The 27,715-nt window shown below is 35.2% G+C and overlaps 2 protein-coding genes across 5 annotated transcripts; one reads left to right on the top strand and one right to left on the bottom strand.

Moving 5' to 3' along the window:
- Positions 1-7,464: 7,464 nt before the first annotated feature.
- LOC18428971 (guanylate kinase 2) lies at positions 7,465-12,427 on the top strand. Of its 4 annotated transcripts, none has more exons than XM_006838267.4 (12): positions 7,465-7,650; positions 8,486-8,545; positions 8,776-8,815; positions 9,088-9,195; positions 9,269-9,342; positions 9,436-9,565; positions 10,533-10,895; positions 11,087-11,208; positions 11,342-11,477; positions 11,586-11,631; positions 11,723-11,828; positions 11,974-12,427. In XM_006838267.4, exons 3-12 carry the CDS (start codon positions 8,813-8,815, stop codon positions 12,083-12,085), a joined length of 1,200 nt encoding a protein of 399 aa, XP_006838330.2. In that variant the 5' UTR covers positions 7,465-7,650; positions 8,486-8,545; positions 8,776-8,812; the 3' UTR covers positions 12,086-12,427. The 4 variants fall into 4 exon arrangements, with proteins under 4 accessions (XP_006838330.2, XP_020519715.1, XP_088719301.1 ...); XM_020664056.2 differs by having other exon boundaries at positions 7,564-8,336; XM_088863175.1 differs by lacking the exon at positions 7,465-7,650 and adding an exon at positions 7,759-8,138.
- Positions 12,428-14,864: 2,437 nt separating this feature from the next.
- LOC18428972 (nuclear transcription factor Y subunit A-1) lies at positions 14,865-27,280 on the bottom strand. Its single transcript, XM_006838268.4, has 6 exons — positions 27,107-27,280; positions 25,817-26,164; positions 18,691-18,809; positions 18,485-18,556; positions 17,598-17,762; positions 14,865-15,730 (listed from the first exon to the last, which is right to left on the bottom strand). Exons 2-6 carry the CDS (start codon positions 26,097-26,099, stop codon positions 15,317-15,319), a joined length of 1,053 nt encoding a protein of 350 aa, XP_006838331.1. The 5' UTR covers positions 26,100-26,164; positions 27,107-27,280; the 3' UTR covers positions 14,865-15,316.
- Positions 27,281-27,715: the final 435 nt, after the last annotated feature.

Raw genomic sequence — 27,715 nt, 5'->3', positions numbered from 1 at the left:
TCCTATAAATAAGCGATAGAAACATAATGAAATCTATAACATCATGGTATTGTTGTCATTGTCTGTGATGGAAATATAGATATGGTTTCTATAGTTTTATAACAATTTATTTTGAAAAAAATAAGAAATTTATTATAAACTATTTACAAATTTTAGAATTTTTTATGGAAAACAACATTTAAGTATTTTTTATAATTTTTAAAAGTGAATGAAATATTATTTTTAAAATACATGATATATTATAATAATTTTTTTTTAATAGTAAAGAAAGTGTAATTTATTTTGACATTTCAAAATATTAAATTCACAGTGTGGAAATTTAGTTGTTTGTAGGTTGCAACTAAATTATGACATGCATGGATGGATAGTATGAAAAATAGTATTTAAAGATTGTTTTTATAAATTTTATATTAAAATTGAATTTACAATCAGAAAAGAAAGAAATAAAATTTTAAAATATTGCAAGTTTTAAAATAGTAAACATTTTATTTTACTATATGAAATCCTCCCTCTCTCTCCCCAACCAACTTTCCTTTCTCTCTTCAATTACATCATGTAATCCTGGTCTCTCTCTCTAGTCAACCAAGTGTTATGGCTTTTTAATTAGATATCCATCTATTAAATGAAATTAATTTATTTATTAATTAATTAATACTAATTTCCATACTTAGATCAGTTTGTTTCATTTCAAAACTCCAATTATTTGAGAGTCCATACATTTAGATGATTTTATAAAATTTCAAAAACTTAAAACTACACATACCCAATTTAATTTGAATATTTTCAAATAACCAAATATTTGAACTAAATATTATACAAATTCAATGCTTCACAATTTCCATGGTTTTCCAAGTTTATTACCTAACATGTCATACCTACTCGCATATCAAAGCCAACGCACGCATACATGCATGAGCACGCATTTTATATATATATATATATATATACTTTTTCTTTATGAATGAGCTTGAATGGCTAGATCCTCTCGTAAGCATGCATTAGAGAACTTTAATGCCGTAAGCATATGCATCATAAAAACAAATTTCTAAAACTCTACTCAAAAGTCACGTATTAACTTTGAAGCCATTTCATCTACTGATCTGCCTTCGTCCAAGAAGATGAATATACAAATATTACATAAAGAAAAATGTGACTAATAATGCAAATAGGGAAAGCTTTCTATGTTTTTTTTATAATATAGAAGTTTCATCCTCCCTCTTATCCAACCGTCTATTTTTTAATGGAGGGTTAAGATTGTCCCAATCAAAATGTCACGTCTCTACACTATTTTATTTTTAATTTTTTTCTATAAACTATTTTGACACCAAATTTTAGACGTTCATTCTTCTATTAAACTCGCACTAACAAAAAATATGAAATTAATTATATCATATGGACATAAATATACAAAATAAAAGATCACTCATTTACAAGGCAATATAATATTAATTATATCATATTGACATGCAAAAATAGTTTGAACATCACGACATGATTAGAGGGGAGGGAGAGAGAGTATTCAATATTTAAAAATTTAGAAATCTTTGTATTCTCCATCTTTCAAGCAATATTTAAACAAATACTCTTGTCGGTCAAATTTGAAAACGAGTAATTATAAGAATGTCATTGACTAGACTCAAAGTTCAAAAACCAGTATCAAACTTCATGGCATATCCCTAGTCATCCAATTTGACATCTAATGACTAGAAGTAATTATGGCCTCATTGTGACAAAGATAAATTGTCTTATAGTGTGTAATTCCAATTTAAAAAATTTAAAAATTAAATGGACGTCTAATGACTAGAAGTAATTGTGTGTGAGCTCATGCGTGTCTCCGGCTGTGTGTATTTCTATGGTTGATGCCCCATAAAATACGGCATATTACATTTTAAATTTTAAAAAGAGAAGGAAAATTGGAATCAACTTTGTTGCTCTTTTATTTATTATGTGATTATAAAATACGTATGGGTATTTTTATCATAAAAAAGAATATTGATGTTTTCAGAGAAGAACAAAAGATATATTTGTCATGTCGAGAATGATGTTTTTTAAAATGTTTACTAATGGCATATGTATTAATGAAGTACCTAGGGTTTTTCTCGACGTTCTTATCATTTAGTAAAAATATCAATGATATAATTTTCAATGAAAAAAATATTCTTATTCATTTTATAGCCATAGAATAAAAAATTGAGTGACTAAAAAATATTTACACCTCTTTATAAAAGTTAACCGCATAAAAGATATATAAAAATATAAAAAATGCGGTTTGTATAAGTCATCAACCTTCATTCAAATCGTGTCGGAAGACGCAATTTTGGCATTGGAAACTCCTACAATAGCCCAACAACCTAATTCCACACCCGTAATTAAAAAGCTAAAAAAATGATACAATTTTTAATAACAAAAATGTTCTTATTCATTTTATAGCCATAGAATAAAGAATTGAGCGACTATAAAAAATTGGCCCCAGTTGCACCCCTTTATAAATGTTAACCACAGAAAAGATATATAAAAATATAAAGAATGCTGTTATATAAGTCATCAACCATCATTCAATTCGGGCTAGGTAATGTAGTCTTGGTGTTAGAAACCCCTACAATGGCTTGACACTCTAATTCCAACCCATAATAAAAAAAGCTCAAAAAATGATACATTTTTTAATGGCAAAAGTGTTCTTATTCATAGAATAAAGAAGTAAGGACTATAAAAAATTGGCCCATTACACCAGTTATAAATGTTAACCATAAAAAGATATATAAATATATATAGGGTGTAGTTTCTATAAGGTTGCAACTTTAAACAATCCAATTAAGGCGCACCTCCAAAATTTATCATAACAGGTAATTTTGGTGAAATTTTTTTCAGGATTATCTCAAAATCTGTTTTCATATCTAATTGTAAAATTTTAAACTCCAAAATGTGGTTAAAATCAAATAGATCTATATGCATATGAAAATCTTGAAAATGGACGATTTAGATAATGCGTTGCAAGATTCATTATTTTTGGGACTTAAACTATTTTATTTCTTTCATATTCATACATTTGGATGTCAAGATGATCAATTAGAGGTTTTTTCAACATTAAAACAACATTTTCTTAAACTTTTTCATATATAAAAGAGTGTGGTTTATATAAGTAATCAACCTTCATTCAAATCTTGCTAGAAGGTGTAATTTTGGTGTTTGAAACCCCTACAATGGCCGGACAATCTAATTCCACCCCATAATTTAAAAGCTCAAACAATGATACAAATGGAGCAGACATATAACCACTTGAAAATCTTAAGATGCACTATTTCTATGCGTCCGACAATCTAATTCCACCCCATAATTTAAAGGATACAATTTGTATAGAGCTGAGGTTTTAAACAATCAAAATAAAGCGCACATTCAAATAGTGTCGAAAGGATACAATTTGTATAGAGCTGAGGTTTTAAACAATCAAAATAAAGCGCACATTCAAATAGTGTCGAGAAATGTGGCTTCAATACTGAAAATCCTTTTGATAGCCTAAAAATATATTTTCACCTTTAATTATAAAATTTAAAGTTTCAAATATAGTGTAGATCAAGTGACCTATGAAAACTTGAAAATATTGAAAATTGACGGTCCAAAAATACATTACAAGATGCACTATTTCCAAAACTTGAAATCCATTTTTTTTTCTATGTCCATGCATCTAGATGTCGAGATGAAGCTATTTGAGCATCAAAACAACCTCTTCTAATTAAATTTTTGAGGTGATCTTATTTGATTGCTTAGAACCTTGGCTTTATGTAAACTTTTCCCTAATTTAAAAGCTCAAAAAATGATACAAATGCAGCAGACATAAAACCAAGTAAAAATCTTGAGATGCACTGCCTTGAAATACTTTCTTTTCTTTAATAACTACACATCTCGATGATGAGGTGATCAATTTGAGTATTTTCCAACGTCGAAATAATTTTTGAGGCGAGGCATAACGTTTATAGTATAAGGTGGATGGCTTATATAAACTTGTCTATCATATGTACAATAAAATTTCTATATAATGCATCAACTCTATACTATTAAACTGGCACACCTTAAAAGACCACAGTAAAAGAATGTTCTAATATTGGAAAACTCGAACATTAATAATCTCGAAATTGGGATATATGGAAATAATCTCGACATTGGGATATATGGAAATAAAAAACAAGATTTAAAGGGTAAAGATATTGCATCTTGTAACACGTTTATTTTTAAGATTTCAAACTTTTTATAGATCTATGTGTTGTATAATATTTTTGGAACTTTAAATTTCATAATTATATATAATATACCTCGAACGAGTTTTCAACATCTTAAGAAAGGGTTTGGAATGCCCTTGACTTTGATTACTATATAATGTTTTCATGATTAACTAGACTAGTTTATTTGACTAATTCGAATCTTGTAATAGGTGCATTCAAACAAAAAATTAATCAAAATTAATGTTTGATCAATTTGGACAATTTAAGTGTCCAATTTTAACTGATTGGACCAATATAATAAGGCCAGAAAGTAGTAAGTGGGTTGGGTAGGGTCAAGGTCAATCCCAACTCGGACCTACGCAACCAGGTCTAAGGTAGACCCAAATTAGATGTATAATTTTGAATCAAGATTAGGGTTGGCAATAGGCTTGGCCTAGGCCTATTCCCAGGCCAGCCCAGGCCCTACCTTGTCCCTATTTGGGAAAAAACAAAGAGAAAAAAGATACAAAAATAAGAATGGGTCAGGCGAGCCTATCTTGGCATGGTCTAGGCTTGGCTCACAAGCCACATTTTGTGACCTAGGCCCTAGTTTTTTTAGGGCCAGGCCACATGTCCCAATGCTATCCTGAATAGGGATCACCAAATCTTATATTTGTTGGACGCACTACTTGATGAACACTTGTTTCATGCGGGCTAAACCGCATTTCTATAACTTGCAGTTCATAGGTATAAAGCATCCATCTTAAAGATGGATGTAAATAGGTGGTCCATCTAAAAACAATTGTAACTAAGAGGCTTGGATACCTAGAAATATCTTATATGTGAAATATATTACTGGTGTACTACATTATTACGTAATACATTACATGCAAATGGAATGTTACTGTTTGGGTAGTATTTAGATGGAACCAAGGAAATACATTGATCTTACTTGATACGGTTTAATATGGAATTGCCCACACTACACCTTAAATTTGCTCTTACATTGCTCTTACTAGATATAGCGATTTAATATAGAATTGTCTACAAAGAGACCATTGATACGGTTTAATATGGAATTGCCTACATTGTATCTTAAATTTGCTTTTATTAGACATAGCGATTTAATATGGAATTATCTACAAATAGACCATTTATCTTTTGTATGCACAATCATTCTTGTCCTTTAAATTTCAAAATGGATGGTTGTATTAGTGGCATTAAATAAATAGAATTTTTTTTAAAAAAATATTCACTCATGACTCCTCAAGCCATCCAATTTGACATCTAATATTTGAGAATGTTTGTGACCTCCATTCACAAAAGATAAATGGTCTATTTGAAGACATTCCTATTTAATATTAAAATGGATATTCCTATTTAATATTAAAATATAGCATGACTATACCATGCTTGTCATGCCTCAAAGAACAATAACTTAATAGTGTGAATTAATATTGGTCATAAACATTGAGTAAACTATTTTAGTCACAACCCTTAAATATCGTTAATTTGTAGTTTAAATATAGTAAATGGTGATGTATTTTTTAAAAAAATTATTGTAAAATGATAAAGTATTTTAAAAATTAGATTAAAATATTGGAAGAGGCCAATGTGTAAGTAATTTATCTATCTAAACCCTAATCCGAAAAAAGTACTTTTTCTTCCAAAGAGTAATCATTATAATTTAAATAAAATATAATTTTTCACTTTTTTTTGTCTCGATCTAAATCTAATATCAAAAAAATATTTTTTAAAAAAAGAGAAGAAAAAAATAATCATTGTAATTTACCCGCACATCTCTCTTGGAGAGAGAGTAGAGGAGAGAGGTTCGAAGAGGGATAAAGAAGGGAGGCTCGAAATCGCTTGGAGAGAGAACAGAGGAGGGAGGCTTGAAGAGGGATAGAGAAGGGAGGCTCGAAGAGGGACAGAGAAGAGATGCTAAGCAAAGATGACTAACTATATAAATATCAATAAGCAAACATAGAACATTTGGTTTCCATAAATACAGTTTCTGATGAAGAGAGAGAAACGTTGAGGAAGCAAGGAAGAGCAATGTATGATGAAGAAAGAGAAATTGATACCATGATTTAGAAATTGTCTGAATCTGAAAAAGGGGAGCTTGAGAGTGATGAATAGAGAAAAAGGTTGAGGAGGCAAGGAAGATAAGAGGGTGGATTCGAGTAAAATGATGAGAGGATAGAAATTGATACTATAATTTAAAAATGGCCTTGAATCGTTAAGAAGGAAAAGGGAAGCTTGAGAGGCAGAAGAGGATGTTAGAAAAAAAATAGTTTTTTAAAGATTAGTCGTCACGAGTGTAAAAGATTTCCTAGTCGTTTCCGAGTGTAATAGATTTCATGATATTTGGAGAAATATTGTGTAATCTATATCAATTTTCTTATTAATAAATATACCAAACATTGTAAATATCATATTTTCTAGTAATCCATTTCCTTATAATATATTTTCAGATACCCAAACGGCCCTTAATTGTCCAAATATTTTCTTAACATAATTATTATTTCTGGTTTTTTTTTTTAAAATCGTATTCATGACCTCTATGTTAAAGATTATATATTCTATAAAAATTAGGATCAAATTATATTTAAAAAATGAAAATTTTTATACAGAATCCATAATTCCCATCTTATTTCACGGTAGACCCTCTTTCTATTTTTCTTTCAAGCCACATAAAAAAACCTCAAGTATTTCAATGTACCCCCTTATCTCTTTTCTCCTACTTTTATTCACGTTTGGCTACCAAAATTCGCCTTAACAAATTGTTTTATTTCATCTCATTTATTTCTAATAGGGTTAAAACAGTTTTTGGATTGAAAAGAAATAAAACAATTTATTGGGGCGGGTTTTTGTGGCCAAAAGTGAATAAACATAAAGAAAAGTTGAGGGGGTATCGTGAAATATTTTAAGGTTTTTTTATGCTGGTTGAAAGAAAAATAAAAAAATAATCTACAGTAATATCTTCTAAAAAAATATATTTATTGTTAAGCCCGCGTTTCTACCATATACGGGATGGCCGCCTGTTAACGGCGATCCCACTTGATTGCCCATGTTCGTATCATATGTATGTATAGTGGTATTACTATGCAGGGACATGGATGTCACTTACGAAAAAGTAAAGGGTACTTATGTCAAATTTCGCAACCTAAAGCGACCCTTTGATTGCGGAAAGCCGGGAACCTTCTTTGGCAAAATCAAAAGGAAAGTCTCCCTCCCTCTTTCTCTCTCTAAAATGAAGAAAATCAAGAATCGTTTTTCCCTGGTTTCGTAAACGCGGTTTTGCAAGACTTCTGTCTTTCGCTCGTTTCGAAGGCTCTATAAAGTGTCTTGCTCTCGTCTCTTCTTCATATGGAAGGTTTCTTTATTCAATGAGATTTGACTGAGATCAAAGCGAGAAAAAGAAAATAGCTCGCTAGATTTTCTCTCTCATCAGGTTAGACCCAACTCATAAACTTCATCCATTTCAGTCTTTTATCTTTCTCATTAACTGAACAAGATAAAAGGTTTTGTTTTCTTTGGGTCAATCACAATTGGCAATTTTTAACACAAATTGTCTTTCTTTTTTTTTTTCTGGTCAGCATTTGGTTGTATTTTTCGGTTGGGTGATCGTTAGGTGGGAATGCTGATATAGATATTCTACTTTTGGTTTAGTTTTGGATGTTGGGCATCTCTGTGTTGTTATTATCATATTCTTGGATACTTTCATTGATGAAAGTTTTGGTATATTGGTTTAATTCTTATTTGGGTATCTGTGAGTTTGAAGTTCTGATTCTTGTTGGCCTGAAATTCCCCAATTGTGGCATATAATTAACGTTTTAGATGATTCTAGTCCAACTTGCCATTGATGAGAAGGCTTGGGTAGCAAGTAACTCCACATTGATCGTTTCTTTGATGCCTTTTAGAGATTGTGGCCTTAGATTGGTAGAAGTTTCCTGATGCTATTTTGTGGGGGTTTTCTTTTTTTATATATTATTTTATTCCTTAAATGCTGAAATTTTGATTGGCCTCAATAAACAAAGTTCTGGTTGCTTTTCTTATAAGCTTGAATATGGGCAACTGGTTTTGTTCTTACGCACCAATCTTGAGATTCTCTTTCTTGGAGACCTTTGTTATTCGTTGGTCTGTGATTTTCAAATCTCTGGTTTATTTCGGGTTGTTTTAGGAGTTTATTATTTTTCACGATTCCTGAAATTAAACCAACTTGGTGATTTTTTTTGTGTTGTTTTTAAACATCTTGTAAACCTGTTATTGATCATGAACGTCTTCAGATCCAAAGACTTAAAGCAGAGGCTCGCCTTGAAGCACAGTTGGAGAAATTTATTGAACTGGTAGGGATCCCCCCTCTCTGTCGCTATATATGTCTATGACGCTCATACTGACAGCATCTAGCTAACATTTGGAATGATATATTTTGGGCATTTTGCTTTCTGAAGTTCTTTTTTATTTCTACCCTACTTTCGAATTTTTTGTTTATATAATTTTTGCTTGTTTATTTGTCTGTATATCTTTTGTTTATTTCTTGTTAGTCAAGAGGATAATTTTTGGCATTCTCATGCAGGTTGAAAGGGTTCATTTTTGGTGACAGAAATCCTTTAATGGTGAGATATACTCTTTCTAAATAGCTCTGTTTTATAATGAATTGATAAAAAGAGTAAAAGAAGGAAATTTTGATTTCTTCTCTTTTGCTGGTGTTATTAGAGAGAAAACCTGCCAATTTTATCAACCAAAAGTTAATTTGTGACAATTATGCCCCTCCTTTCTGAGGATCAGAGGCAAAGTTGGTTAAACATGTGATTCAAGCCTTTTAAGGTGCTGTCCTCATTCTTTTTCTTTTCTTCTTTTTTTCCCTTGTTGTGATTCAAATCATCAGGGGGAGGTACATGATGTTTCATTGAATGACTTAGAAGTCGACATGCCTTCCGGAATCAACTTACAATCCTCAGGTTCTCAGACTGCCACATTGATCAGCGAAAAAATTGTGAGTAAACGTGACATACTCTCTCTCTTCCCTCTCCCCCTTCCTCCCCTGATGCTTACTTTTGATTTTGCAGTATGTAATTGGAGGTTCTGATGAAGGTATCTTCTCTGAGAGTGTAAGAATTTTCCACAAGTCAACTGGAGAATGGTGAGTTTGGTTGGTAAAGTCAATTTCTTGGTTAAGAACATTTTGGATGTTTTTCCCCCTTTTATTTCCTCTAACTTTTAAATGCTTGGTTAGGGTGGTTCCTATTGTATTGGGCACAAAGCATGTTATTTCTAAAGCTCACTCATCTGTGCTTCTAAACAAAGAGAGGATACTGGTTCTTGAGAGGGATGCTCCGACAGACGACAGCATATGGTTTCTTGAGGTCTGAATGCTGTTGAAACTCATCCTTTTTATTTATGATGCGAATTACTTAGGCCACATTTGACCACATGCACAGAAATTGCCAAGGACTAAAGAGTTTACTCGGTCATTTGACTTTTTGCTATTAGCATCTATCTATTGTATTTTTATGAAAAGAAAGTTGTTGTTCAATTAGAGTACTTGATTTGATTAGTTCAATGGAACTTTGGAAAATTCTCTCAAAAAAATGGAACTTTGGCCGTGATAAAATTAACTCACTTCCTTTGTGTGGTCAGTAATTGCTAATGGTTTTAGTCTTTAATAGTCCTACAGTGATGTACTAAGGCAACACGTAGAATTATTGGGGGCTATGACAATGGCAATCAGTGTATTCCCTAGTGAGGACTTTCATTCTAAGAATTTTTGTGCTGGCTAAAAGTTTTCCTTCGATATGGAATCAAGTTATTTGTATCTTAGCACTAGTGATTGCGAGTTCTATAGAATCCCGCACTATAAAACATGAGCAGAATATGCCTGAAACTTCTCTGTCTAATTTATTTTCCCCATCCTTGTCTTGTATGATGTGTCTTTATTTTCTTCGATGCTGTTCTTAAAATATTTCACTGGGTAAGATATTTTCCTGCAATTGTTTGTCTATGTTTCCTTGACTGAAACCCATATCTGCGAAACTTTCTTGAGATTCAGAAAATGACTGACTTTCAGAATTGGGTCTTGTTAGCTTCCTTTTCTCAATATACCTCGTATTGTTATATTCTTTCTTTTCTTTTTCGAAATCCATGTCAGAAAAACTAGTTTACATTCAGAAGATGACTCATTCTCAGGTTATCGTCCTCTCCAATGCAGAAGTTTATCTTATTTGTTTTTCAAAATACCTTTTTCAGTTTTCCTTCTCTTATATTTCTGGTGATGGACGATATCAGATTCAAACTGAAAGCCCAAAATCTAATTTTTATGATTTTCATCAATAGGTTGATACGCCTTACGTCAAAGAGCAAAGGAAAAAGCTAGGAAAGGAAGTGGTAGCATGGAGTAAGGGACTGAGAGGGGACAGTCCAGTGCCAATAGTCATCAGTGGTCCTTCTGGGGTGGGAAAGGGAACCCTCATTTCTAAGCTGATGAAAGAATTCCCTTCTACTTTTGGGTTTTCAGTGAGCCACACAACCAGGTCCCCAAGATGCAATGAAAAGAATGGAGTTCATTATCACTTCACAGACAGAAGTATTATGGAGAAGGATATAAGAGATGGGAAGTTTCTTGAATCAGCATCTGTGCATGGGAATCTCTATGGCACGAGCATTGAGGCTGTCGAGGCTGTAACTGATGCCGGAAAGGTGGAGACTTTTGCTTTTCATCTGTCTTTTCAAGGGATCTCTACAGTATATTTTTTGTACTATGTCTCATATGTATATCGTATGGAGACTCATTTATTCAGTCTCTCTAGACATTATATAACAGTTTTCAAAAAGGGTGTTTATCTATATAGATTGTAGGCTGACATTGTGTGTTGATTTTTAAATTGCAGCGGTGCATTCTAGACATTGATGTTCAAGGAGTAAGGTCTGTGAGGGCTAGTTCTTTGGAGGCTATATTCATCTTTATCTGCCCACCTTCATTTGAGGAACTCGAGAAGAGGCTTCGTGATAGGTAATATTGATATCTTGAAGTCTCTACAATTTATTTCTTTGGGTCTAGAACTAGAGTTTCCTGTACAACCATTAGACAACTAGTTATCATGAGAAAATAACCAAACAAAAGTCATGTCTGGGATGATAAACAGGGGAACCGAAACAGAGGAACAGATTCAGAAGCGACTTAGAAATGCCAGGGCAGAGCTTGAGCAAGGTCGGTCATCCAATCTATTTGACCATATTCTTGTGAATGACGACCTCGAAATGTGTTATGCCAATCTTAAGGTTCTCTCTCTCTCTTTCTCTCTCTCTCTCTCTCTCTCATTTATTTGGATTCGAGAACCGTTTTTTGATATGGAATTTGGGTCTGATGGAATCATTATTATGGTGTAGAGCATCTTGGGCCTTGATATGGAAAATGGCGAGGCACGTCAACATTGTAAGTTCCTCTATCTTGGACTATACTCTCTATGCCTTAATGTTACAGCATGAAGCCTAATCTACCTCTCTCACAATGCCAATCATATTAGGTACGAAAAGCATTGTGCTACCGAAAGGACATCTAGTGCTTGAAATGGATCAAAAGGTTCTGATTCACGGTGGTACTACTGAACAAGGAAAACCATCAAATATCCTGTGAGTATTTCTAACTCACATCTAAAGAAAGCTCTTAGATAGAGTCATTCTCCTTTCATTATTTTCCCTTGTTTTGCTCTATGTCCCTTAGAGAAGCATATTTCTCAAGGAGTATATTTGCTTAGTTTCTTATTTGGTGTGGCAGGTATGTTCTCGATGCGTCTTCTCTTAAAGGTGGTGCACCAGGCCGAACAAAAGGGTTGAATATTTATGCGATCGACTCTGTTGAAGGTGGTATGGGACTAAATAACCTTTAGAAGACCTCGTTTTGGTGCCATGAACCAGAGTCTCACATATTTTAACCCAATTCTTGGTTTTCATTCTAACTTCGATGACACTGTCAGTATCGTGGCGAGTGCTGATTGATTATGAAGGATTCATGAATTCTACACACATGCTGGATACATTCAAAGCCTCTGAAATTTTGTTTGTTTAATATTTAAGGGATATATACACTTGTATGAGAGTGTTTTTTACTAGAATTGGGCTTCAGCAGCATTGTTTCCTTTCTCATGAGTACCAAAAGGGAGAAAGATTGGACAGATTATTGAAATTCTTTATTTATCAATGAAGTACTGTAGTATCTATTGACCCCACAATTGGAGAGATGCGTGTTGGGTGCCAACTCTTTATAATCTAGAAAGAGAAATTCATGAAAATTTGACGTCATTGGATTCTTTCTATTGCTTGTTAGTATCGGTTTCAGAAGCCTAAACTGATGCTGATGTTTTAACCGAAGAAGTTTTAGTAAGGTAATTGGCGAGATTTAAGTAAGCGAAACAAGAGGGGGTACTTGTTTCTACGAGTGGAAGTTAGATGGGAAGAAGGTTGATTGGGTGGTCCACATGGGAAACAGGTGCAGGGTTGTAAGAGGCAGACAAGTTGTTGACCATGTGAGCGTCCATGTTGCTCTTTATGGTTGGATATGAGATGTCTACTGTCGTACCTTTCTGTCTCTCTCACTCTTTTCTCTCTCTTCTTTCGTGGATGAATACGTGACGCCTCTATCTTCGTGGTCCACTTGAATGATTTTTTGTGCCTGTAGCATGTTCCAGTGGGAGTACACTTACATTACTCCTTTCTAGTGGACCTGGAATTTTGTCCAGTCCCAGTTGCACTTGACCTGGAATTTTGAAAACTGCTTTGGCATCTCTTGGGAAGTGTTCTCCTACTACTCACTGTAGCAAAACCCTAGGAACATTTTTAGGACTGAATCGCAAATTGAAAGAAACCAACCTCCCAGAGAGGACAAAAATAAAGGTCCGGCTCTATAATTTGCTTTAAAGCTAGGGAAATTTACATATAAATCTTATGTTTTATATGTAAAAATAATCTTATATATTTTGTATTTTACAATTAATTTTATTTTTTAAATTTTATGTATTTTGTTTTACATTAGATTCATCTCAAATTGAGTGTTTTCATTCTCTTTGCTTGTATACCAATGAAATTATTTAAAATAAAATAAATGAAATTACCAAAGTGGCCCTCTAGTATTAAGGGGACATTTGGTTTTTTTTTTTTAATTCAAATATTTTTAAAATTTATATACATAATTCACTAGAAAAAAAAGATAAAATTATAATAATATCTAAACTCGATTGTAAAATATAAACTATATAAGATTATTTTAAAATATTAAATTAAGTTCCCAAGTAAAAAACAAAAAAAAGTAATAGAGGACCATCTAACCTTTGGAGGAAAGGTTCGCAGAACTGAAAACCCATTACTTATTTATTAGAATAATCATTTAAATGATTCTTAGATAGATCCGCGCTTAGAAGTCTTCTGCCAAGCATATCTTTTGTCCGAGAGATTGAGTATAGCCTCTACGACAGTTGAGTTCCGAGGAGTTTAGATGCGATAGTCTCCGTTAAATCTCAAGACTCCTCAGCTATCAATTTTTGGGACTGTCGATCACTTATATGTAAAAATCTTAAATTTCATTATGGATGGTTGTAAAGAGTCATAGACAAAGTTCCAAAAAAAAATCGTCGAGACTTCATTATTCACCCCAAACTATCCAATTTGACATCTAATGAAAAAACTATCCAGAAACTCTTTATTGACAATCCCTAATATTTTCCTTCCATTCCACTTACAGGTGTGTATGATTTTTTTTATTTTTTCTTTTTTTAATAGAATGGTTGCAAAATTGAGAAAGCTCCGAGAAATGTCAGAAAAACATTCTCAGATTTTTTTAAAAAAAATAAATTTAAGCGTTGGTTGCAAAATTGAGAAGGCTTCAGCCCTGAAATTCCAGGAAAACGTTCCAACGAAAAGTTCAAACCAACGGAGTTGAATACCTCTCATTAATAGGGTTCCATCGGCTTTGTGGAAACAAAGTGAAGTAGCGCAAAGCATGAGTGTGATAAGCCACAAGCGGAAACTACCAGTCAAACGCCACCGCCTACAACCCGCCAACCAACAAAATATGGAAGCTATGTTTCAAGCTTCTTCTGCCTCTTGTTTTCGATAAAGAGAGAAAGCAGCCAATTATACAAGCTTAAATTAATGCAAGGAGTCAACAAAGAAATAACCAACTACCCCTCTGTTTCAAGATTACCTCTAACAAGGGAAACCTGACTACTAAATCTTAAATGCACTAAAAAAAGAGGTGCCTAGAGCAAACATATAAATAGCCAAGGCATCGTAGACTAACATAGCCCTCAAACAATGGCGCGATGCGCTTTCCCAGCTAGAGCTCGCATTGGGCTGGGTGGCCCTACCAGGGCTGGTTGTTCCGGCCATAGAAAGCAGAGCCTGGCCCCAGACTACAATCTGTGGCACGAGGACCAGGTCTAGGGCCAATTGGCGCTTGTTATTTTTTGCTTCATTTGTTTTTGACCCGGCCCAATCTAACCAAGCCAGAGCCGGGCCTGGACCAGCTTATGGGGACAGTTGCCGGACCAGGCTGGGCAGGCCCGTTGCCATCCTTTTCCCAGCAAACACCAAAAACCATACCTCCTTAAGATAATGGTATGACCCAAAGGAGAGACAAAATTGACAACAAAAGGAAACTAAAGAAGCTCAAACTTTTCGAATGATGCCTTCACCAAGATAATTCAGTTACCTACAAACAACCCTAACCTTTCTTCTATCACCAGGAAAAAGAGAAACAAAAGGAAGGCAACAGAAAAAGAAAAAAAAAAACCAAACAAGGAACAAGCTCAGCCCGTCCCCTTCACATTCCTTTCTTTTTTACAAAATGGAGCTTAAACCCACTCGTCTTAAATTAGGTTCAAATTTCTTTCCATTCTCCCTTCTCTTTCACCTCCGAAAACTCTAAAACGAAGCCAAGAATGAATTGCCTTAGATAAGCTCCCCTTCCCAGTTAAAAGGTGCCTTGACACCTCCAGCGCCTGATATGATTCCATGCCCTGAGCTTCACCGCGAAGCTTGCTCCTTCCACAGTGGGTGAGAGAGAGAATAGGAATCCGGCATGACCACAATTGAAGTGGCAGACCATAAAAGGCTAGAGAGAGAGCTCACTGGATGGTAAGGGCGCGGTGAGGGGCCCGGCCGGAGAGCATGATACCCCCACAATCGCCTTCCTGCCCTCTCTCACTCGATAGTGAATGGAAGGCCGATAAGTGGAACCCGGGATGCTGATAACATCCATTGGCATTGGCATTGCCATTGGCATACATGTGACCATCATGTTCCTCATGCATCATCGAATCCTTGAATTTTATCCCATTTGAGGGGCTTGTGCTATGACCATCACATGGCAATGGCTCAGAGCCAGAAGAGTTGGATGAGTGGGTTGGAGGGGTTGTACCTTTGTTTGAGGTTTCGGGATTTGTTGCATTCGAATTCCCTTTCTTTGTATTGAGGAAGCGGCCTCCACATCCCCTTGCTCTCCTCATGGCGTGTTGGTGTCGGGACTCATGCAGGTATGGCTGCCAGAGACAAGTACAAAGTTCTCAAGTGCCAGTAAGAGTTACGATAGATAATCAGATGCATAGACTTCGAATTTTAGCATCTATTTCCTCCCCAGAGAGAGGAAAGAGGAAGGCTCTCCATGGTTTTCTCCCTCTTCTCAATACTTAAAAGGTTTTGTTTTTGCTACCCTATTTTTGAAGGCATGTGTCAGTCCTGCACGTTAATGGTTAAGAAATTGAATAAACCTTGGTAAGAGAAAACGTAAGGGCCACATAGAGGCAGACAAAAACATTATTCGCCCTCCCCCATTTTGGGGTCCTGGGGGCAAATTTTGGCAAATTTTTTATCTCAAGTTTATATAAACATATGCTCTTGGCAACAGCCGTTTTCAGAATGAAACCTACAATTTTTTTTTTTTTTTTCTTTTCCTGTAGAGAATGCCATGAATACATGCTGGGCAAGAGGAATAATGTCACATCAAGGCCGTAGGGAAATTAATTTGAATTCTAATTTCGGAAATTGCCTTATGATCACTTGAACAATACAGCATAAAAAAGGTGTGGTTTGTATAAGGCTACAAATAAGGTCGCAATACTCTACACCATCCATTTTATTTGGATGGTATGATACATCTTTTAAGATAATGTCAATACATGGCACGTCATTTAAGATAATGCCCAATGTACACCAGCTCAAATACCAACCAATTAAAATGGTCGGCGTAGATTATCGCTACCTTATTCCTATAAAAAGGTTTTTTTGAGGAAGCTTCCTACAAATAAGGGTGCAATCTTCTATATATTTTTTACCGGCCATGAAATGGACAGCTTGCTCTTATTGAGCAAAAACAACTATTTCCTAATTTATTCATTCAATGAATTTTTTTTAGCGTCTTGATCAAAGGTCAAAAGGATGTGCATGCCAAATTTCACGAGAAACAAATGCTCCTAAAGCCCCCAAAATGAGAAGGGCAAAACATTGTAGCCATGAAGTACAGCAAAAAGGTCAACCAAGCTCATCATCAACATAAAAAATGATAAAATACAGGCAAATTGAGTAAAATGCCTGACATCACATACTACTAAATTTACTACACCGTTCAATTTTACTTAATTTTGTAATTTGGGACATAAGGAACATCAGACTTGTAAGTAATAGTTGAGAGAAAAATTGAGAACACAATGAAAACCAGGAATTTCCACTCAGACAAATTAAAAACCAAATTCCAAAGCCCATAAAAAGAACACCTATGCCAACAGAAGAAATGGTATACTACCAAGGGGTAGTGTATGGTATACCACCAGGGCATCTGTTGTACTATATGAGAGATGGCCATCAAGTGCACAGGCAAGTGCGGTTGGTCTCCACTCTCAGGGGATGCTTACTCGTGTACCAGACACACTAACCCACGAGATAATAGCTTTGACTAGCAAATTTACCAACCAACCATATATGCACAGATAAAGTATGATTTGAAACCCAGTTCAGAATAAGTTTCCCCGTCTCAAAGGAACACCAGCAAAACCTATTTGGGACTTGTATCTCAGGAACTAATTTGACAGAATCCACACGTGCAAACATTAGGAGAACTGGGACTGATGTTTTTGATTGTCAAATAAAACAAAAATAAGATGCAAATGAAGTTTTGACAACACTAGATCTAAACAAGGTGTCTTGTGCCATGGATTGAGCCCATTTAGTCATGTAAGCTTAACTAAATGACTAAAAACAAACCCAAACAAGGTGTCTTGTGCCATGGATTGAGCCCATTTAGTCATGTAAGCTTAACTAAATGACTAAAAACAAACCCAAACTAGACTATGATAACTTTCCAACTTATATGCTTTAGTAATAACTGAAAATAATGGAATTATATCTAGATACCTTTCTAACTTTTATCAGCTTCTTCTCCAACTCTGCCTTGGCACGTGACTGTCTTCGCCTTAGAATCCCATGGTACTGCTTGGCGTTAACATATACAGGCTCTTCAGTCATCTCGAGGGGCAGAGGCATCCGACTTTGGTGCAAACCCAGTAAATGAGGATGAACCTAACATAAATTTCACATGTTCCCAATCACTAGAACAAAATAAACTGCATGCTTAGTTAATCTACCTTCACATTGCTCTCCAATCCATGACTGGTGATTTCCGATTCATAGAAAAATCAACGAGATTGTAATCAGACTATACAAAAGGAGAGAGTATACTAATAAATCGACAATGAGTAAACCACAGTGCCATGTCGATTAAACAATATTAAGCAATAGCAATAAAAATGTTTTGAACCAAGAAAGTAAGACAATGGCGCACCAACCACTCTTCAAGCAGCATTTGTCAAGACAAGGAAAGTATAACATAGTCCATTGGACTTCAGAATACTCACGGTCCATTGTGGCCATCACAATCTGATGAGATGATGGAAGCTAATGCAAGCCGGACCCACCATTGGGTTAGTCCCATACCAATGGTCTTCCTCTCTCTCCATCATCTTCATCTCCTTGGATGGTGATGAAACCAACAGAAACTCATAATAGGCCATCAGATTATAGCATACTTTCCCAGAAGAAATAACAGCAGAAAAAGGGTGCTGTTATATGTAACCATCTTTTTCCTCTTGGCACCCATATAGATGGGTGGCATTCAAGCCAGCAAGTCTTCCTTTTTATCACCCCCCAAGCTTTGGGTGGAAACAGAAATACAAATTGTATAAAAGGATTTAATACGATTAAAAAATTAAGGAGAAGCAATGCAGCACATACAGGAAACTTACCAAAGCCTGGGTTCCATAGGCAGTCATAATGCCTCCATAGTAAGGATCAGAATAAGGATATGGTGCCCGTGCCTGAAAAAAAACTCTATATTCAGCAAAATACTCTATGAGAAGGAACAATAAACCACCTAGTAGAAAAATGGCAAGGACACTCGTTAGTTTAGGTCACAAAAATCACTAGTGGTGGCAATCATAAACGTTCTTACTATTGAGGGACCAAGTTCTAACTGGGTATGTGGCACAAGGTATTCAGCCACCACAGGAGGTATCACATTTGTGACATGCTGCAAATGCTGAGGATCATGTCCATAGCTTCCATCTGGCCCTGAAATGAGAAAATGATTGTTATTATCATCCCATCCAAGTACTAAAATGCAGATAAAATCTATTAATGGTTCTGTGAAAGAAGTGCTTTCAGTAGAATGGACAGAATTTTTTCTCCAAACAAGTTGTGAATGTGCAACATGGTGCAAAATGTCAGCCAGCATCTACCATTGCAATATTCACAATAGGAATCCCTCTGAAGCAACCACAAATTAGAGATAGTCTTCAATCCCAGTTTTCATGGAGCATTAACAGCAGCAAAAGCATAGGATATCTTCATAAACAAAATCTTTTCAGTAGAACATATAGGAATTCTGAGCAGTTCATAGACATCAGGCGCATTTCGGAGAAATTTTGAAAGTGTATTAAAAATATAGGACATTGCGAGAAGAAGTTAGTAAAGTTTTGATGGTGCAAAAAATTATATGCTTCCCTGGGAGAAAATTTTCCACTTGCTCTCTCTAGAAAAACTTACCTAAGAATATTTGTTGGACTTCAAATGATGTTATCTACTCATACTAGCGACTGATGTAAAAAGGAAGCTGAAATTGGACCCTGAAAACATCCCATACCCAGAGTGAATACAGACCACCCATTTTTTTAGACGGTCTGATCTAGGTTCTTAGAAACTCAAAATCTGTTTTTTTTTTTTTTTATTAAAATTATTCATCTGGTGATTCAAAGATGTTTCCAAAAACCTCAAATCATGGTGCAGATGTTCAAAGTCCATAATGCACCACCACATGAAAAATTATGAGAATATAAATTATACAGCCACTTTTCGGTGGCAAAAGAAAAATGCATTCATGTTTCCAACTAGACGTCTAAACAAAAGGTGACTGATGTATAATAATCCATTGGACTCTGGAAAAATAAGTCCTTAAGGTTATCATAATCAAAATGGACAACTATGAGAGAGATGGAGAGAAATATCCCACTCACTATCACCATCTACCGGAAATGAGAGAGAGAGAGATCCCAATCTCACCATCACCATCCACAAGAAATCGTTTCAAAGAAACAAAATCAACATAGTCTAACAGGCGGATTTTACATGGCAAGGCATCATCAAGGTAATGAAATCTGCCCAAAACTCTGTGACATTAAGATGAATTATCTCTTGTCCAGTGGTATATTTCTTCATCAGATTCATAAGCCAATAATTGCTAATAATAGATTGGGTGCCCTAGCTCTCTAAATGCTTTTAGCCCGAAAGGGGAACAAACAAAGATTTTTTTCACGTGAAAAAATTCCTCGTGGTTAAGTGTGAGAATATTTTCACACCAATTAGCTGCCAACTGGTGTAAAAAGATGCACGAGGACCATTTGGTGTGAGAATATTCCCACACCTAGCCACATGAGGGAATTCTTTCACGTGAAAATATTCCTGAAAAATATTTTCACATGAAACAAACATGCCCCAAGTTTAGCAATGGTCTATAAATTGTATGGAGGAATCCATTAAGATGTTTTACATTTCTACATTAGCGTAGCTTGCATACAGGAAACTAAGTGGAAAGGGTACGAAGCAAGGAAATAGATGAGTATGAACTTTAATATATGGGAAGGGATGATAACAGTATTGGCGTAAGCATAATAGTAGATGAAGATATAATAGTAGATGAAGATTTAAAAGATAAAATAGTTAATGTCAAGAGAATAGGTGATAAGCTCCTAATAATTAAACTTGTATTAGAAGAAGAGATCATAATCATCATCATCATCATTTTAACCTTTTCCCAATTAATTGGAGTCGGCTACATGAATCTTGGTTCTCCAATCTGCTATATTAAAGGCCATATCCTCAGTGAGGCCATAAGTCCCCTACTCTTTTTGAACTACTTCCAACCACATTTTTTTGGGCCTACCCTTGCCCTTTTCAATCCTTCCACTTGAACTAACTCGCACCTACTAATAGGTGTTGTACTTGGTCGGTACCAGACATGGCCAGCCCACCAAAGTCTACACTCTCTCATATTAGAAGAAGAGATAATTAACGTAATTAGTGCTTATGCACCACAAGTAGGGCTAGTAGATAGAATTAATAGAGAATTCTAAGAGGAAATGGATGGACTAGTCCAAAACATATCAAATAGAGAGAGAACATTTCTAGGAGGGGACTTAAATGATCATATAAGGAAGGATAATAGAGGATATAAAGGGGTACATAGGGGATATGGGTTTAGTGGAAAAAAAAAGATGGGTGAGGGTATTCTAGAAAAGCAAGATGAACATTGAAATTAATAGGTGTTCAAGAGCTAGGTGGTGGAATTTAAAAAATTAGAAAATGGATTTATTTATTGATAGATTAATTAAAGAAGGAAAATGGAAGTCTCAATATGAGGTCAATGCTATGTGGAATGAGATGGCTGATTGTATTAAGAGAGTTGCAAAAGAAATTCTAGAAGAAACAAGAAAGAACAAATCCCGATAAAGAAAATTAGTGGTGGAGTCATGAGACTCAGAAGGCCATTAGCGAAAAATGATAATGTTATAAGACTTGGCAATGTAAAAGAAATTATCAAAACTTGAAAAAATATAAAATTCTAAGGAAAATACTAAATAAATAATACATAAGATTGAACTTAAAACATATGATACTCTATAAGTTAACTGGGAAAAACAAAAGGTGAAACAAATGTCTTCAAATTAGTAAAACTGAGAGAGAAAAAATGTGGGGATCTTAACCATATTAAATACATTAAGAGTAAGCATCAAAGGATCTTGGTGAAAGATGAAGAGGTCAACAAAAGGTGGGTAGTTTATTTTAAAAAATTATTAAATGACAAACACAATGGGAACACAGTGGTAGAAAAAACCCTTAACATAAATGAGGGCGCAGGTCACAGATACATTCGTAGGATTAGGATATTGAAAGTGAAAGAAGCTTCGAGGAAGAAGATAAGAAAAGCTTTAGGACCAGATGGTATCCTGATGAAGGTTTGGAAGCGCATTGGGGAGATCGCATAGGCCGGCTGACCAAGTTGTTCAACAAGATGTTGAGAACAAAAAAAACTAGACGAATGGAGGAAAAGCATAGTAGTACCTGTTTACAAAAGCAAAGAAAACATATAGAATTGTGCATAACCAGCGAGAGATCAGACTTATGAACCACACTATGAAGTTCTGGAAGTAAGCAATTGAGCAACAACTATGGCATGAAGCGAGTGTATCAGAAAATCAATTTAATTATATGTCAAGGAAGTCAACAATTGAGGATATTTTTCTACCTAGACAACTGATTGAGAAGTTTAGGGCGAAAAGAATAGATCTCCACATGGTCGCTATCGATCTCGAGAAAGGTTATGATTGAGTACCTCGAGATTTAATTTGGTGGGTGTTGAAAAAAAAAGGCTCCAAATACCACACCGACTTGGTAAAAAATATGTACGAGGGAGCGCTAACTAGTGTTCAAACAACTAGTGGAGAAATGAGTGAGTTTTCAGTGACAATAAGTCTACATTAGAGGTCAGCATTGAGCCTACACCTCTTTGTCTTAGTTATGGATGACTTAACTAGGCACCTACAAGATAAAGTACCGTGGTGGATGTTGCTCACAGACCGCGGACAACAGAGTTTTGATCAATGAGACTTGAAGTGGAGTTAACACAAAGTTAGAACTTTAGAGGGACGCTCTAGAATCTAAAGGTTTTAAAATTAGCCGAACTAAGAGTATATGGAATGCAAGATTAGTAATAATAAGAGTGGAGACGAAGTACATAAGATTGACAACCAAGAAATACAAAAAAAAGTGCACCTTGAAAATTTTGGATCGATAATCTAGGAAATAGAGAGATTAAGAAAGTTGTCACACATAGAATTAGGGTTAGGTGGGCAAAGTGGAGATGTGCAACCAAAGTTTTATGTGATTGCCACATACCAATGAAGCTGAAGCGAAAGTTCTATGTTGTCAGACCAGCCTTACTTTATGAGGCCGAATGTTGGTCGGTCAAGAAACAACATAACCATAGGATGAGTGTAGCTAAGATGTGGATGTCAAGATGGATGGTGCCAAGACAAGGGGTAGAATTTGAAATGAATACATTCGAGAGAACTTAATTGTAGCGCCAATAGGCGATAAGATGAGAGAGTAAACTTAGGTGGGCTGGGCATGTGCAGCGTAGACCCCACTACAACACTTGTTAGGAGGTACGAGTTGGTTCAAGTAGAAAGCTCAAAAAGGGTAAAGGTCGGCCTAAAAGGACATGGTTGGAAGTATAGAGAAAAGATATGGGCACTTACGACATCATTGAGGGTATGACCATTGATACTGCAGAATGGTGGACCAGGATTCACAAGCCTAAATAGTTGGGAAAAAGCTATGATGATGATGATGACATTGCTACATTAGCCCAAAAAAAATAAAATACATTTGTATTCTTTTTTTTGAGGTCAGTTGTATGATGACAAGAAAAATTGCCATATTCTAGAGTCCCGCATCTTGAACAGAGGCAGCAAAACATCACAAAGCCCTGAACACATACAATTTCAGTGTGCTTCACAGGACAACTCAGACGGTCCATGGCCTCATAGACATCTGGAACTACTCGTATACCTCTTGTAGAGAAAACACGAGAAACTGGACCAACAATTGTAATGCCATATACAAGAGGTTCAAGAACATGTTGGCTGCATTCAGTGTGCATAAAATAAAATAAACTAAAATAAAAAACTGATCTACAAACATATTGCCCTTCTAATCACCCATTGAATGGTACATTTCACATGATCTAGCAGAAGACATGTTATCAATGGCTATCCTGAGTTATTATTTGACTTTCCCCATATTATCCATTGTCTCCTTTTCCTTCTTCTTTGAATCCTTAGAAACACATGCTTTGACTTAGTTCTTGTGTGAGGTAGATATACAAACATCAAGTGAAAAACTTGTTCATTACCCTCTAGTTCCTACCATTACATTACAATAAAGTTCATTACCCTCTAGTTCCTACCATTACATTACAATAAAGTTTTCTTATCCAATTTTTTGTTACAATTGCCAATTAATATCCAATATGCAGTCTATATGGATCAATATTTTGTAAATATTTCGTTAATTTTGTAAAGTTATCTTGTATCTCCTACAATAAAAAAGATGTATGTAACTTATTTTGTGCAACTAACATTCATCACAGCTAAATGAAGGTGCAGGTCGAGTTACACGGGAAAATAATATCGAACATAAGTCCCAACTTCAACGGACTTCTCTTTCTAAGGTCGAACGATGTGCCTTGGAGTCCTCCACATTCATTCCCCTTCCCCTCATCCCATGAGAAAATTAATGGATCCTGCATCAGCTAACATGAGGAATAATGCTATAACTTCTCAACAGATATTCCCCTTCTCATTGTGCCCATATAACTGTAATGAATGATCATGCTACCATGGGGCCCAAGAGTCATGAGATCCAACATGAGGGCGCGGCGCACACTCATGCCTCAGAAGCTGCACATATGACCTGGCCAAACAAAAGATTTCAGAACAATAACTTGAAATTCTTTAAGTAAATCTCCTGCCTTTGTCAGTCCAAGATTCCTTTAAGAGCTAACACCAAGCCTGCAACCAGTTTAACCCTCTAGGCCAAGATCTGAACTCCATATTCAAATGCCACCAACATAGTCGACCCATTCATCATAAAAACCAGCAAAAATATATTACATTCCTTCTTGGACAAGAGACCAAGCCATCACAATCCCTGAGCGCCTCCTTTGCTATATAATTACGTACTTTATGCTACATAATGAAGTAACAAAAACTGAAAGTTCAATTTTTAAATAGCACTTTATTCAAAATGTCAAATACAAAGATATCTGTACTATTAGACACTATGATATGCAACACAAAAATAAAGTTCTTATAGTTTTTCTTTCTTTTGTTCTTGGGAGAAGTACCAAGAACACAAAAATAAAGGGCTTATAGTTTTTCCTTCTTTTTCTCTTGGGAGAAGTACCAGGACTATAAAAGGGAAAGTATACACATTTCACCAAATGGCGCAGAATTGCATAAAAAAAGAGTTGTATAATCTGCATTAAAAAAAAAATGCAAATTCACCGCAAGATACCAAGGTCCCCCGAACATCTAATGAGATCCAAAGTACACATCTGAAGAAATTGCTTCTAAACAAGCACCCTTGCAATAATCGAATCTCTGATAGTTCAACCTCAAGTCTCACCTCAAAGGCCGTCCTATTCCTTTTGATCCCAAAGGATGAAGGTTGGGCTGATCTTACAAGAGGTGGCCTTTAAAAGAGAACAGGTTCTATCTCAAACAATCACAGAGATGGCAAGGAGAGCAGGCATTACAAAGTTCAGCCATAGAAGACATTAAGAAGAGACAAAATGGTACCGATAAAATACTGTCATAGTAGAAGATGATCATTTCCATCCTTTACCTAGCTGCATATAAAGCAGTCCTCCAGGTATCTCAATTCTTTTATGATCAGTAAGGGTCTTCTCAAGGACTAAAAGCATCACTTCCATCGCAACTTGGAACTCTCTCAAAACATGAGCAACCGCAAGGGGCACTAAAAGAACTGCAAATGCTCAAGTTGATCTGACAGGAACTACCTCAAAAGTCATATTGCTATTCACTGCCACAATGATGTGAATGGTACGAGGAAAGCATTTCAAAGGAACATGACGGGAACAGGAAGGACCAATAAAACAGACAGCAAAAACTTCAACAGCACCACAAAACTGCAGTTTTCCTTTCATATAATCATAAATAACAGCTAAGATCCGCTCCTAGGTATGCCAATTCCACCACACCAAAATTTATAAGAGAGAAAGAGAGTAATCACAACCAAATTACTAAAGACCAAAGGACTGAACAAATATTGGAATAATCCAAATCCTCAAAAAGTCAAAATGTACAAAATAACTTAAATCATTGCAAACCAATAAGCCAACCAAGGCACAAATTTTTCTAATTGTAAATAGATTTTCATATAATTCAAACTGCATGTGCAATTGAAATCAAGCAATCAAAATGATAGACACAAGGACAAACCAGGTTTTGTAGCCATCATCTGCATATCTTTAGTAATACCAGTGCCCCCATCCAAATTATCTGCTAGAGGATGGCCAACGCCATGCGTGACAGAATCCTTGGAGTGCAATTGAAATTCAATTTGCTCCATAGCAGATGATTTTGCTGGGTTTTCTGATAAACCACCCTGTATAGCATTATAACTGACACCACCACGCCACCAAGGCTGTGGACCAACAACTGAAGCGTTTTCTGGGTGTGACACATGTTCTATTCCATTCACATGTTGGGGCTCCGGTTGCATGCTGCCTAATTTCCCTTCTGTATACCTATATCTCCCGCATCAGTCTCTGTTTTCTGCTACCCCAACTAGAACCAGAAAAGCATCCAAATTAATAACAACTAAAGGTATGTCAAATTCCCAAATAACTCACTATGAAATTTCAAAAAATAATCATCAAAAAAAGAAAATTCAAATAATTCAGTATTGAAAGCATAGTAGAACAATAAAATCACTAATTTCCTTCCAACTAGATAAGAAAATGGGCAGTGAATCAACAAGAAAAAGGATAGAAATAAAAAAACATTTTGAGTTTCGAACTAATCAGAGAAGGAAACCACTATCTCCTACTGAACTAGGTTGTTTCACGGTTTTCAAATGAACAAAACAGGAAAGTGCTGGATGTCAAAAACATACAGCTTGTTCAAGAAAACCACAACATGTTTGCAATATTAATTCCCGAAACAGCCTATTTCCGTTCAAAGCAGGGAAAACTAAGAGTGTTCACTAATCACAGCTATTACATGTCCAGACATTGAATTTGGTAATTGATCAAAGCACTAATAATCTGAAAATTGCAAGATGATGAGATTTCTCCATAGATTTCTCAGAGATGGAATTGTAAATAAACAACCCCCAACTGGAAAGGATAATAACCAGAACAAAGAGAACCCTTATATCACACGAAACTCCATCTTCAATTTAACATTTAAAACGCCTAATATACTGCGTCTGTTCTCCTTTTCCACTTTTACCAATAACAGTTCAGACCATTAAGACCTTAATTTTGCATTTAACAGTAAAAACCTAATTCTCTTAGAACCAGACCAGACTACATCAAAACATAATTCACTTGGAAACCATCTAAATTGTCAATAGAAATCAACTAAAAAAATCATACAACAAATGAAGTAATTCGTTCTCTTGCATAATTGGGAACAACTTAACAAATCAAAACCCTAATTCAGCACAGCAGCAAAAAAGAAGCAGGCCAAAATAAAAAATAAAATTGCGAAATTTGACAAACTCACTGGAAAGAGAAGATACAGAACCCTGGAATTAGAAAGTGAGCTTCTTCATCACATCCTAATATACAATTACAGTGACCTCTCTCTCTCTAAAATCTATCTCTAGAAGCCCTATCCATTCTCTCACTAAAATACTGCATTCTCCATTAAGAAAAGCAACAGCCCTAATCCGACTTCCGCGCCGCGACAAAACCAGACTAAATCTAGGGAAATTACCGTATAAAGACCCCCCATCAAGACGTCAAATGTCCTAAAGATCCTCTCTTTTCTTGATTTCCTAAAATGTCCCTCACTTGGTGGATACAACAATTGCACCTTTCGCTATGGGATTGCACACAATGAGAGCGATTTATCCGTGGTGCAAAGAAGCCACGATTATTTATAATCATCCAATGTGGAATTTAATAGTTTTAGTGTATCATTAAGTTCGAGAAAATATTTTTTGTATTTTGAATTTTATCAATAAAATAAATATAATCATTTAATTTCACAACTAATTATCAAAATTAATTATAACTATCTTGTACCAAAGATAAATAATCTCATTGTATAATTTTCTTTATCGCTTTTATCTTAAAGGAATATTTAGTCTTTATCTATCCAACCATTCGT

Source organism: Amborella trichopoda, chromosome 3, assembly GCF_054954075.1.
Source record: "Amborella trichopoda isolate Santa Cruz 75 chromosome 3, AtrichopodaSantaCruz75HAP2 v2.0, whole genome shotgun sequence".
In the NCBI taxonomy this organism is placed as follows: Eukaryota; Viridiplantae; Streptophyta; class Magnoliopsida; order Amborellales; family Amborellaceae; genus Amborella; species Amborella trichopoda.
This window is presented reverse-complemented; position numbering and strand designations above follow the sequence as displayed.

Coding starts and splice junctions, on each gene's coding strand:
- LOC18428972 (XM_006838268.4), bottom strand. CDS start 26,099: ATGCAACCGGAGCCCCAACATGTGAATGGAATAGAACATGTGTCACAC. Junction 18,557..18,690: donor TAGAACTTGGTCCCTCAATA/GTAAGAACGTTT, acceptor GTTTTTTTTCAG/GCACGGGCACCATATCCTTA. Junction 17,763..18,484: donor CCTATGGAACCCAGGCTTTG/GTAAGTTTCCTG, acceptor AATTTATGTTAG/GTTCATCCTCATTTACTGGG.
- LOC18428971 (XM_006838267.4), top strand. Junction 10,896..11,086: donor CTGTAACTGATGCCGGAAAG/GTGGAGACTTTT, acceptor TTTAAATTGCAG/CGGTGCATTCTAGACATTGA. Junction 11,632..11,722: donor TGGCGAGGCACGTCAACATT/GTAAGTTCCTCT, acceptor CAATCATATTAG/GTACGAAAAGCATTGTGCTA.